The sequence below is a fragment of the Chrysochloris asiatica genome, unplaced genomic scaffold, assembly GCF_000296735.1.
Source record: "Chrysochloris asiatica unplaced genomic scaffold, ChrAsi1.0 scaffold00003, whole genome shotgun sequence".
Lineage (NCBI taxonomy): Eukaryota > Metazoa > Chordata > Mammalia > Afrosoricida > Chrysochloridae > Chrysochloris > Chrysochloris asiatica.
Window position 1 is genome coordinate 44,248,476 of NW_006408521.1, and position 13,237 is coordinate 44,261,712.

Genomic DNA, 13,237 nt, shown 5'->3' on the forward strand with positions numbered 1-13,237 from the left:
ATACACATGGACCTCATCAAATGGAATACACAGGAATAAAATTGACTGCTTCTGGAAAGAGAAAGTGGAGAAGTGGCCAGGACCAACTGCAGAACAAACTTATCAGTTGCTCATATGCAAGTTGAAGTTGAAGCTAAAAAAAGTTAAAACAAGTCAACGGGGCCAAAGTATGACCTTGAGTATGTCCCTCCTGAATTTAGAGACCTCTCAAATTGGAGACCAGACAATTATGTTGTGTGATGACATCAAGGACGTTATATGTGAAGTGAAGTAAGCAAAACATCATTAAAATTTCAGGGGGAAATAAGACCAAAATGGATGTCAGAAGAGAGTCTAAAATTTGTTCTTGAACACTGGATAGCTAACGTGAATAGAAAAAGTATAAACTGAAAAAGCTGAACAGGAGGTTTCACAGGGCAGCTCAAGAAGACAAAGAAAAGTCTTCTAATGAAATGTGCAAAGACCAGCAGTTGAAGAGCCACGAGGGAAGAACACGCTCCGCATTTCTCACGCTGAAAGAACTGAGGGAAACGATTCAAGCCACGACCTTGCAATATTGAAGAATTTTATAGGCAAAATGGAATCATGGTATAGTATTGTAGAGTAAGCATTGGACTGCTAACCACCAAGTCAGTGGTTCAAACCCACCAGCTGCTCCTCAGAAACCCTGGGAGGACCCTGTGAGTTGGAACTAACTTGACAGCACTTTGATAACAAAAACCACATTGGCCAAATATTGAATGAAGTAGGAAGCAGCAAAAGAAGATGGGAAGGAATACAGAGTTGTTGTTCTGAGTGGCTTCCAACTCAGCCACCCCTGTATAGGATTTCTGAGGAGCAGCTGGTGGCTTTGAACTGCCAACCTTGTCGTTTGCAGTCCAGTGCTCATCCCACAGTGCCACACTAGGAGTCCAGAGTTACTGTTTACAGAGTTACTGTACCAAAAACAATTGGCCGACAACCAACCATTTCCGAAGGGGTAGCACATGATCACGAGCAGCGGGATTGGAGGAAGAAGTCCAAGCTGCACAGCAAGCACGTGACTTGAAAAACCAGTCCTGCTGCCATGGAGTCAGTTCTAACTCCTAGTGCACCTGCAGGACAGAGGAGATGTGCTCCATAGGGTGTCCACAGAGAGAAAGCTTTAGGGAAACAAACACCCTCCCTCAGCTTTTTCCCATCCAGCTCTGGCTGTGTTTGAACCACCAGCCTTGCAGTTAGCAGCCCAGTGCTTACCTCACTGCACGCCGGGGCCCCTGGAAGTCACAGAATGCCCGTTGAGATGTGTTACTAAACAGATGCAATCCTAGAAGCACTCATTGATTTCTGCCAAGGAATTTAGAAGACCAAGCAAGTGACTGGAAAACACCCATTCCTACTCCAAAGAAAGGTGATCCAAAAGAATGTGGAAATTATTAAACAATATCATTACTGTTGTTGTTGTTGTTAAGTGCTATGTAGCCGGTTCCATAGAGACCCTGTCTAGGGTTTCCGAGGAGATACTGGATGAGTTTCAACCACCATCCTTGTGGTTCAAACTGACCTTGCTTATCCTACAGTGCCACACCAAGGACTCCATCATTAAATTCTCTTCAACAAAATTGTACTTGCATGTAATAATAATGGGAATATTCATGCAAGTAAAATTTTGCTGAAGATAATTTAAAAACAGTTGCAACGCTATCTGACAGGGGAACTGCCAGAAATTCACTGGATCCAGAAAACTACGTGGAATAAGGGATATCACTGCTGATGTCAGAAGGATCTTGGTAAAAGCAGAGAATATCATAAAGATTTTTGCCTGTGTTTTATGACTTTGCAAAGGAGTTTGTGTGGATCATGACAAATTGTGAATAACGTTGCAAAGAATGGGAATTCCAGAAGGCTTCATTTTGCTCTTGCAGAACGTGTATGTAGACCAGTAAAACAAGGGGATGCTACATGGCTTAACGATGTGATCAAGGTTTTTTTCTTTCACCATACCTATTCAATCTGCATGCTGAGCAAGTGAGCCAAGAAACTAAACTAGATAAAGAGAATGCAGCATCAGGATTGGAGGAAGACTCAGCCTTGCTTGTTGAAGCCAAGAGGAATTGAAATCCATACTTCACTATGGATTGCACCTCAGTGTAAAGAAAGCAAGAGTCCTCACAACTGGACCAATAAATGACATCCTGATCAATAGAGAAAGATTTTGTGGTCAAAGACTTTCATTTTGCTTGAATCCACATTGCTCAGGAAGCAGCAGTCAAGAAACCAAACAACATACTCCACTGGGCAAATCTGTTGCAAAAGACTTCTTTAAAGTGCTTTCAAGCAAGACTGCCACTTTGAGGACTAAGGTGGACCTGATCCCAGCCATGGTATTTTCAGTGGCCTCATATCCATGTGAAAGCTGAACAGTAGAAGCATCCATGCATTTTAATGATGGTGTTGGTTAAAAAAAAAAAAAAACAGTACCATGGACTGTCAGAAAAACAAGTCTGTCTTGGAAGAAGTATAGCCGGACTATCCCTTAGAATTGAGGATGGTGAGACTTTGTCTTAACCTATTTCAGCCTTGTTATCAGGAGAGACCAGTCCCTGGAAAAGGATATCACGTTTGATAAATGGAGTGTCAGTGAAAAAGAGGAAGACTCAAGTGAATTACTTATTTGAGGAGACTTTTAAAATTCATTTTTAGTTTTATGAGATATTCATTTCCTCATAAAAATTATTGTTTATCCATGATCTGTGGTGAAGGACCAGTTGTTTTATTATTTCAAATCTGGTCACAAACCTGTAACTTCTGTAAAATACTATCAAAATCAGTTACTAGAAAAAAAAAGACGATACACAAAATACAGGCTGCTCATCCCATTGTAGAGGGTAGCAAACAGCGTGGAAGGCAGTGCTTGGAGCAGCACTGTTTTCTCCTAGAACGAGGACACACCTAATGTAAGCACATTATAGGAGAGTCCAACCAGCCTCCTCAGTCCTGTGGATCTGTTCTTCTATTATAGGTCCACGTTTGAGGATAAACTTGACTAGGATTGCCTATGCTTTTAAATGTACTTTAAATCTGAGTTGGAAATAAGTAAGAGGGGTTACCATTCTCCCCAGGAAAGGGTAAAGATGGTCAAGTTAAAATACTACCCTTTTCCATTGAGGTATCCTGTTGGCTACTGCTGAAGGGCTTCCTCTGATCCACCTCTCTCCCCTTCCTAAGGTGCTTCACACATGGTACACAGTCTGCATTTAAAAGCTTTATATTTGACTACCTGGGGAAATCATTTCTGTTTCATCTGATTTGTTTTTTGTTCGCTCTTTAATGATTTAAATGCTTTTTCTCCTAGTTCCGGGATTACTGTGCTATCTGTTTACGGTGGGAATGGCCGGGGTCTCCCAAAGCGTTGGAAAAGTGCCATTTAGAAGCAGCTTTCTTTGAAGGCCATTTTTTGAAAGTGTTATTTGACAGAATGGGAAGAATTCTTGATCAGGTAATACGTTTTTAGATCCTCAGTTTTCTCTCATTTAGTTACCATTCATCAGGGGCTCATTGCCAGCCTTAGTTTAGAGCTGCAATAAAATAGCCTTATTGCTTTCCTTGTTCTTGCACTCGAGTACTCCTCCATAAAAACAATCCCAACACCTGCTGGGTTCCCGCTACACTGAGTGTATTGAGAGCATTTACCGAGCCTGGCAGCTGTTAGAGAATTGTGTTGTTTCTCTTCTTGTCACAGGCCCTTGTCTTCCTGTCCTTTGCAATTATAGGAGATGGCTACAGTGCTTTCCTTTGATGGCTAACAGTAGATGCAGTAAAGCTTTGTAAGTTCAATTCAGAAGGCCTTAAATGTCATTTCAAATGGACTCTTTGTTGTTGTTGTTAAGCGCTGTCGAGTCGGTTCTGACCCATAATGACCCTGTATAGGGTTTCCAAGGAGCAGCTGGTGAGCTTGAACCACCAACCTTGCAGTTCAGACGGCTTTAGCAGTCTGTCACATTAACCCACAGCACCACACCAGCTGTTACAGCTACAGAACCGAGTATTAGACTAACCATCTTCAGACGAAGAACCCGTGAGTGACACTCATCTTCATCATAAAGGGGAAGTAAAATTAAAATACAAACAAAACCAAAAGGTTGATTTGTCTATTCAGAGATGGGTTACCATCACCGTTAGCTAATCTGTTGCTCTATGATGCCAAAGCGGGTTAAGCATGGGCTGCTAACCACAAGGTTAGCAGTTCAAACCTGTCAGCTGCTCTTTGGAAGAAATGAAAATTTCTGCTCTTGCAAAGATTACAGGCTCAGAAACCCTAAGGATCAGTTCTCCTGCGTGACTAGGAGTTGGAATCCACTCAGCAGTGGTGGGTTTACTAGGAAATGCATTTGGGGTTATGGACTCCCTCCCTCCTTCTCTTGGAATCTACATGTGAAAGAAAATGGTTCCGGACAATATTTGCTTCAACACAGAGATGACCGTGAGTGAACCAGTTTGGAATTGGTTACAGCAGTACATCGACAGGGAGCTGTCAGAAATCCAAGCCAGATTCAGAAGGAGCTGTGGAATGAGGGGTATCATTGCTGACGTCAGATGCATCTTGGCTGAAGGCAGAGAAACGTTTACTCGTGTTTTATTCACTGTGCTAAGGCATTCAACTATGTGGATCATAGCAAACTATGAATAACCATACAAAGATCGGGTATTCCAGAATGCTTAATTGTGCTCATGAGGAACCTGTACAGAAATGAAGAGGCAGTTGTTTGAACAGAACAAGGGCATGCTGAATGATATAAAATCAGGAAAGGTGTGCATCAGTGTTGTATCCTTTTACCGTACTTATTCAATTTGTATGCTGAGCAAATGATCCAAGAAGTGTATTACATGAAGAAGAATGAGGCTTCAGGACTGGAGGAAGACTCATTAACAACCTGCAATTTGCAGATGATACAACCATGCTTTCTGGAAGCAAATAGGACTTAAAATACTTACTGATGAAAATCAAAGTCTACAGCCTTCAGTATGGATTGCACCTCAATGTAAAGAAAAGGAAAATCCTCACAACAGAACCAATCAATAACATCATGATAAATGGAGGAAAGATGGAAGTTGTCAAAGACTTCATTTTACTTGTATCCACCATGGACACTCATGGAAGCAGCAATCAGATCATCAAACACTACAGTACATTAGGCAAATCTGCTGCTAAAGACCTCTTAAAAGTGTTAAAGATGTTAGTTTGAGGACTAAGGTGTGCCTGACCCAACCATGGTATTTTCAATAGGCTCATGTGCATGTGAGAGTAGGACACTGAATAAGGAATTGATGCATTTGAGTTATGGTGTTGGAGGGGAATAACAGAAGACCAGAAGAACAACCAATCTATCTTGGAAGAAGTATAGTCAGAAAGCTTCTTAGAAGCAAGACTTTGTCTCTTGTAATTTGGACATGTTGTCGGGAGGAACCAGTCCCTGGAGAAGAACAGAGTACTTGTTAGAGGAAGGAAGCCCCCACCCCCCACCCCAGTAAGATGGCTTGACACAGTGACAGCAATAATGAATTCAAACAGCAACAATTGTGAGGATGCCATGGGACTGGGCAATGTTTCAATGTGTTGTGCTTTGGGTCACTATGAGTTGAAACAGACTCAGCAGCACCTAACAACAACAGGAAGTGGGAATTAATTTTAAATTATGTATTCAAATACTAGTTCTTCTTTAGTTTGTTAGTATTTATGCCAGTATGGGGTTATGACAGTAAAGTACTCCATAAGCAGGTCATCGTCAATAACCAGATTACAGCTTCAGAAACCTTATGGGGTAGTTCTGATCTGCCCCATGTTGGGTCTGTTAAGGGTTTCTGAGGAGTGGCTGGTGAGTTTGAACTGCTGACCTTGCACTTCAAACCGACCTTTCAGTCCAGTGCATGTCTTATTATAGGGTCACTAAACGGCAGAGGGGTTATTTGTTTTGATGTGAATAGAAACCAACTCCACAGTGTATGGCAACAGTGTAGGTATTATGGTTTAGACGCTGTGGATGAGTTAACCTTCTAGAAAATCCATGATTTACCAGTTTTTGTTTTTGTACTGCTTTACTAGACTTAGTTTGAATCTAATGAAGGTGATACTAACAATCAGTATCAATTAGTAATCATCAGAAATTTGAGTAAGAGCAATATTGTGTTCCTATCTGTACCTTTCCCTTTTCTTTAGCACAGAAAGAGTTCATGATGGTTTTCATTCTTGATTTTCCCATTTAATTTGTGATAGATGATGAATTACTAAATTTGGAGTGTCATATTCCACCACTGGGTATTGCTGTTTGCTGTTACATACTGTGGAGTCGGTTCTGACTCGTAGTGACCCTGCACAGGGTTTCTGAGGCTGTAAATCTTTATGGAAGCAGAAAGCCTCATCTTTCTCCCATGGAGTGGCTGCTGGGTTCAGACTGCTGCTTAGTAGCCCACTATGCTCCCAGGGCTCCTTCATCACTTACATTAGCCCTTCTTTTTTCTGCAACGGTACCGTTGACTGGAAGGAAAACATTTTCATTAGCTTTCTCTGACAGTACTCTTTCCCTCTGTAGTTTTTCACTTTAAACTGGTTTTCTACTCACGAGTGGGAAAATGTAGACTGAATGAATCGCAAATGGCACACACCAGCCGGCCTCGCAGTTCCTTCTGCGCAGTGCTGAGAGAGACACTCGCAAGCTCAGTGCCCTGGCATGATGCGTGCAGTTTTGCATGTCAGTTGATTTTAAATGTACCTCTTGTTTGCACAATTTTCAGAATTAAAAAGATAAAATTGGTGGTTTATAGTCCTAGCCAGTGGTTTGCTCTCCTTCAGTGCTAACTGCCCTGTACCCTGCTTCAAGAGGGATCCAGTCAATTCTGTGCACGTTTTGTAGGGAAGTATTTATTACTAATATTTTAGGAAATCTTTTTCATTTTCTCTGGGTTGTGCAAATCTTGATTGGTGTTACTGAAAATAGTGCAAACATTATTTCCTTCCTGAGGATGGGGGTTTCTTCCTTTTTTTGTTTGTGTGTGTGTGAGGTGGAGGAGAGGGTGGTTTATGTTAAACGTTTAGTGCTTTGGGATTCCTTTTTGGGCTTCATTTTAAAAGTAGGTTTTGAATTGAATTGAAAGATACTCTCTGAAGTTCCATTATACTTTGGCTTTTTTTTTTAAATCCTTTAGTTTATTGAGTGCTGACATAAAAGTAGACACAGAGGACAGAATATAGTGAAATGCTTAAAATTCTTTTTTTATATTTCACCAAATAGCATTTCACAGCACAGTGTCATAATCAGTCATTCTTCCTGTAACTCTGTCTAAAAGGCAAGGTGCATTCCTCCTGTTCTTTCTTAGGAATCTGAGATCTTGAATCTCAGTTATGTGATGTCTTCCTGCCAATACAGAGCCCTAGTCCTCTTACTTTATAAATCAGAGACCCTTCATCTCAGTTACATGATTTATATACAGTTTGTAGGCCGAAGAGCCCAGCCTTAGTTCAGTTGTCTTTAAAAATCTTTGTCTTTTTCAAACCTTTTTTGCTAAGAATGTTTTATTCCAATCTCAAAGATAATGTGTGCGTCTGTGTACTAAGCGTGTTTGCTCTTGTTTTAATTTCTTTCTTCCCTAAATGTTTCTGCTGGTGATAACATTTGCTTGCTTTTCTATAATCCTTGACAGGACCAGGGTAACCAGGCAGAGATTAAGCATTTACGGCAGCTAATTAAAGAATCCCAGGTGGTACCATGGGTTAAATGCTGGGCTAACCACAAGGCTGGCGGTTCAAACCCACCAACCACTCTGGGAAAAAGATGAGACTGTTCCCATAACGATTTCCAGTTCCAGAAATCCTGTGGAGCAATTTTACTCGGCCCTGTAGGGTTGTGATGGCTCAGAATGGACTCAATGGCAGTGGGATGAATAAATTAGTTAATTTCTGCAGGTGTAATTGAAATTGTACAACTGTATTGTGGAGTCCTGCTATAATGCAGTAGAGGTAAGGGCAGGACTACACGGTCGGTTTGAACTACAAGGTCGGCAGTTCAAACTCATCAGCCATTACTCAGGAACCCTATACAGAATCACTATGCATTGGAGTCAACTCAACGACACTTGTCAACAACATTATATTGTCACATGTTAGCTTAACAAGACTTCATAGCAAAAACATTTAGTATTGCTTGTAACTAGTGATTTCAGATAGTAAAATGTCAAATCCATAGCAAATGTAAAAAATGTCAGGAGAGCCAAGTTCTTGTTCCCACCCAGATACTGAACAATTTGAACCTGAGTAAGTTAGTTAGCCAGTTGTCTCATTTTGATGCTGGTAAAGTGAAGTTGGGATGAGGTAGCTCCGAATGATAAGCACTGGACTGCAAACCACAAGGTCAGCGGTTCAAGGTCACCACCTGCTCTGCTAGAGAAAGATGAGACTTTCTGCTCCCTCAGGGATTTAAAGCTTCGGAAATCCTATACTGGGTCACCATGAGTCAGAACCAACACAACAGCATTTAACAACAACAAAGTGAAGTTGATATTATTTGTTCTGACTTTCTCCCTAGATTTACTTATAATAAGTAAATGAAATAAGTCATTTAAAATATCTTAAGATAAACAAATGACTAAGTGCAAATGTTACTAGATATTTCAGAAAATAGCAAACTGAAGATTTCATGGAGATCTTAGGTAGACCATTGGCCTAGTTAGCTTTGAGTAGAAGGCTTGAGCTTGAGTTCTGGTGACATGAGTATGCCTTCAAGTCAACGTTTGCCTCAAAATTCACTTTTGATTCAATGTGCACTCAGGCCAAAAAATGAGTCACGTATGTCAGAGAATTATCTCCTTCAAAAAGGTCATTAAGAAGACAAGTAAGCAAAAGACCAAAATGGCTGTCAGCAGAGACCCTAAAACATGCTCTCCAGCTTAGAGATGCTAAAGCAAATGGCTTGTGTCTGCTTCTGTGCTGACCTTTGGCAGCAGGCCCGGTAATGAAGGATTTGACCTGTTCCTGGTATCAAACCTCATCCCACCTCCTGGCTTGCAGTCCAGGCTCCATCACTGATCAGCTGTGAGACTTCAGATACTAACTTGACCTCCTGAGCCTCAGCTCTTCGTCTGTAAAATGGGGTGGCACCATCTTCCTCAGAGGGTTACTAAAAGGCTTCAGTGAGGAGGCTGTGCGTAATACCACCTGATACCAAGCAAGTATGGGATGAATTGCAGACCCCCAGCAAGTTTCTCAAAACCCCTCAGTCTCCTGAGCCTTGAATCATATATGATGGAACAGACAGGCCTTAGCAGAAACTTCTGGACAAGCTTTCTAGGTGGTTCTGATGTACAAGAAAGCTTTCTTCATAGGGACTAGTCTTCCCCAACCTCCTGCATGCTGGCTCCAGGGGCCAGGTCTGCAATCTGGACTGTTGTTCCTGTCCACCCTGGTGAGACTGCCTCCTCAGATGTCCCCTCCTCACCAGCCTGGACTTCTGCTCTTGTACAAGGGAAAGTGGGAAATGGAATCGTCATGATTGCAGTCTCCTGTGCTTTGGACATGTTGTCAGTAGGGACCAGTCCCTGGAGAAGGGCATCATGCTCTCAGCATAGTGATGCTAAAGCAGACAGAGGAAACAAGAAGATTAAAGGGCTGAACAGAAAATTGCAAAGTAGAATATTATAATGAAATCTGCAAAGATCTGGAGTTAGAAAACCAAAAGGGAAGAACATTCTCAGCAGTTCTCAAACTGAAAGAACTGAGGAAAAAATTCAAGCTTCGACTTGCAATTCTGTAAGATTCTTTGGGAGAAATATTGAAGGTTGCAGAAAGCATCAAAAGAAGAAGGAAAGGATACACAGACTCAGTGTACCAAAAAGAAATGATCAATGTTCATCCATTTCAAGAAGTGGTTCAAGGTACACTGAAGGTACGGTGCAAAGAACAAGACTCTGGGAAATGATGGAATACAAATTGAAATTGTTCAACAAATTGAAACCTAGGCATAGCACTTGCTTATCTATGCCAAGTAATTTGTAAAAAAGAAACTGGCCAATTCATTGGAAAAGATCCATATTTGTGCCCATTCCAAAGAGAGGTGACCTGGCGGAATGCAGAAATCAACAGACAATATCATTAATATCACATGCAATAAGATTTTGCTAAAGATAGTTTAAAAACAGTTACAACATTACACTGACAAGGAACTATCAGAGGTTCAAGCTGGCTTCAGAAGAGGATGTGGAATGAGGGATATCATTACTGATGTCAGATGGATCTTAGCTGAAAGCAGAGAATACCAGAAAGATGTTTACCTGTGCTTTATTGACTATGCGAAGGCTTTCAGTTTTGTGGATCATGCAAGCTATTGACAACATTGTGAAGTATGAGTATTCCAGGACACTTATTTGTGTTCATGAGGAACCTGTACATAGACCAAGAACCAGTTATTTGAACACAACAAGAGGACACTGAATCATTTAAAATTAGCTAAGGTGTGTGCCAGGGTTGTATTATTTCACCATACTTATTCAGTCAATCTATATGCTGAGCAAATAATCAGAGACACTTTTATATGAAGAAAAACGTGGCATGAGGATTGGAGGAAGACTCATTAACAACCTGTGATAAGCAGATGATGCAGACTTGCTTGCTGAAAGTGAAGAGGACTTCAAATATGGATGACAATCAAAGAGCACAGCCTTCAGTATGGATTGTACCTCAATGTAAAGAAAACAAAAATCCTCACCACTGGACCAATAAATAATATAATGATAAATGGAGAAAAGTTTGAAGTTGTCAAAGACTTAATTTTGCTTCTATCCACTACCAGCACTCATGAAAGCTGCAGTCAAGAAATCAAGCGATGTATTTATTGCATTAGGCGAGTCTGCTGCACAAGACCTCTTTGAAGTGTTCAAGAGCAAAGACGTCAATTTGAGGACTAAAGTACATCTGACCCAAGCCATGGTATTGTCAGTAGTCTCACATACATGTGAAAGTTGGATAGTGAATAAGGAAGACTAAAAGAATTGATGCATTTGAGTTATGGCATTAGAGAGGAATATTAAAGGTACCACGACTGCCAGAAGAACAAATCTGTGTTGGAAGAAGTGCGACCAGAGTGCTCTTTAAAAGGTAGGATGGCCAGACGTTGACTCCCATACGTCAACATATTATCAGGAGTGACCAATCCCTGGAGAAGGACATGATGCTTGGAGGGATAGCAAGAAAGAGGGAGCCCCCCAACTAGATGGATGGGCACTAACAAGGGGCTGAAGCGTAGCAGCAGTTGTGAGGATAGTGCAGGACTGGGCAGTATTTCCTTCTGTTGCTGTGGGTCAGAACCATCCCAATGGCACCTGATAACAGGTGAATATATATATATATATATATATAGTGAAAATAAAGGGATCCCAAGTAGTAGATGGCATCCTGGTGTGGTGCTGTAGTATAAGCACTACACTGAAAGGTCAGTTTGAACTGCAAGGTCAGTGGTTCAAACCTACCAGCTGCTCCTCGGCCACCCTATAATAGGGTCTTTATGAGTAAGAACCAACTCAACAGCACTTAACAGCAGCCCCAAGTAGGAGGTATGAACACTTACTGTTGGCAACTTCCAAAAAGGTCAGTTGTTTTACAGTTGTTTACAGAACTAGACCCATTTCAGAGAATAGTGAAACCATTTCTGCTTTCCTGGAGTTTATTTTGATTTTCTCTTTAATTGAGAAATAATCCTGTGAATCTTAAATTTCTTAAACCAAGTCATAGACTTATGTTAAAATAACATTGAAACTTAGAGTAATGGCACATAGAGAAAATAAAAAGTTTAAGTGATAGTATATCCTTGTTTGAAGCCAAATTTTGTTGGTTTATTTGCATAATAACACCTTTGAATAACATCAGACTCTCAGCTATTGCTGTTGTTAAGTTCTGTCCAGTTGGCTCTGACTCTTCTGAGGAGCCAGCTGGTAGATTTGAACTGCTCACCTTGCGGTTGGCAGTCCAGTGCTGATCCTACAGTGCCACATCAGAGTTCAACACTCTCAGTTACACGCAGTGAAGAGTCTGGAGCAATTCTGTACTTAATGTTGTATTTTAAATTATTTTGTCCATTCTTTACCAAATGCATTGTTATAAGAGTTTTTCTTAATGTTTCTTTTGTGACTGAAATACCATATAAAGTGAATTTGTTGTTTGCTATTAAATTGAGTCTTTGAGTGAGTTATTCTATTGCAAATATCATCCAGAAAAAGCATATGCTTCTCAAACTCTCCTTTACTAAGACTGCACATCTCCTTTCATTTATGTTGCTTAAAGCTACATTTTGAATGAATAAATTAAGGGTAAAATCTGTGAGACTATAGTGATTAGAAAGATGAAAATTGGACTGGCAGCATTAGACTTGAAGTTTTGATGACCTGCAGAACTATTTCATTAATGAAAACACCCTACATAAACCCAAAATTCTGACTATGTAACTGTCGTATTTGTTTTTCCAATGATGAATTGAAAAAAATAATTCATCAGCGTCATACCAGGCATGCAAGGATGGTTCAACATTAGAAAAGCAATCAATGTAACAAACCACAGAAATTAAAAAATAATAATAGTAAAAGAACCACATGATCTTATCGATTGACACAGAAAGACATTTGACAAAATCCAACACTCATTCCTGATTTTTGTAAAGTGTTTTCTCTATGTTTAAATGCATTTTAAAAGTCTAAAGACTATATGATACTTTGACTAAGGTGATTAGAGCCGAGTTTAGTTGTAGATATTTTTGCTACAGAGAAGCAGATGGAGGGGGAGTGCTGTGGTGCAGTCTCCTTCCTTGGAACGTTGAGATGGTAAATTAAGTGCCTAGGTAACTATGTGCATTATAAAAACTGTCAGATGTCTTTTTCCCTTTAATCTCTCCATAGCCATATGATGTAAATCTCCAAGTGACCTCGGTGTTGTCTAGACTGTCCCTCTTCCCTCATCCACACATTCACGAGTACCTTTTGGATCCTTACGTGAACCTTGCTTCTGGCTGCCGATCGCTCTTCTCTGTGATTGTCAGGGTGAGTTCATAGTTTTGTTATATTCTCTAGGCTGGTTGAGCTTGTCCAATTAACATTTTTAAAGCATTGAATGTAGACAGTGCCACATAATGAAAAATAATATATCTGCTGCTTGAAAGTAAAAATGATGCAAGGTTGGTGGTTCATACCCACCAACCGCTCTTAGGAAAACCTATATGGGGCC

General features: G+C 40.5%; 1 protein-coding gene across 1 annotated transcript in view; it reads left to right on the forward strand.

Moving 5' to 3' along the window:
• Window positions 1–13,237, forward strand: part of FAM160B1 (family with sequence similarity 160, member B1) — a 46,265-nt gene that overhangs the window by 28,851 nt on the left and 4,177 nt on the right. Inside the window, exons 14-15 of the mRNA XM_006831378.1 lie at window positions 3,335–3,478; window positions 12,913–13,053. Of these exons, the coding sequence (XP_006831441.1) occupies window positions 3,335–3,478; window positions 12,913–13,053 (285 nt within the window). The remainder of the gene's footprint in view (window positions 1–3,334; window positions 3,479–12,912; window positions 13,054–13,237) is intronic.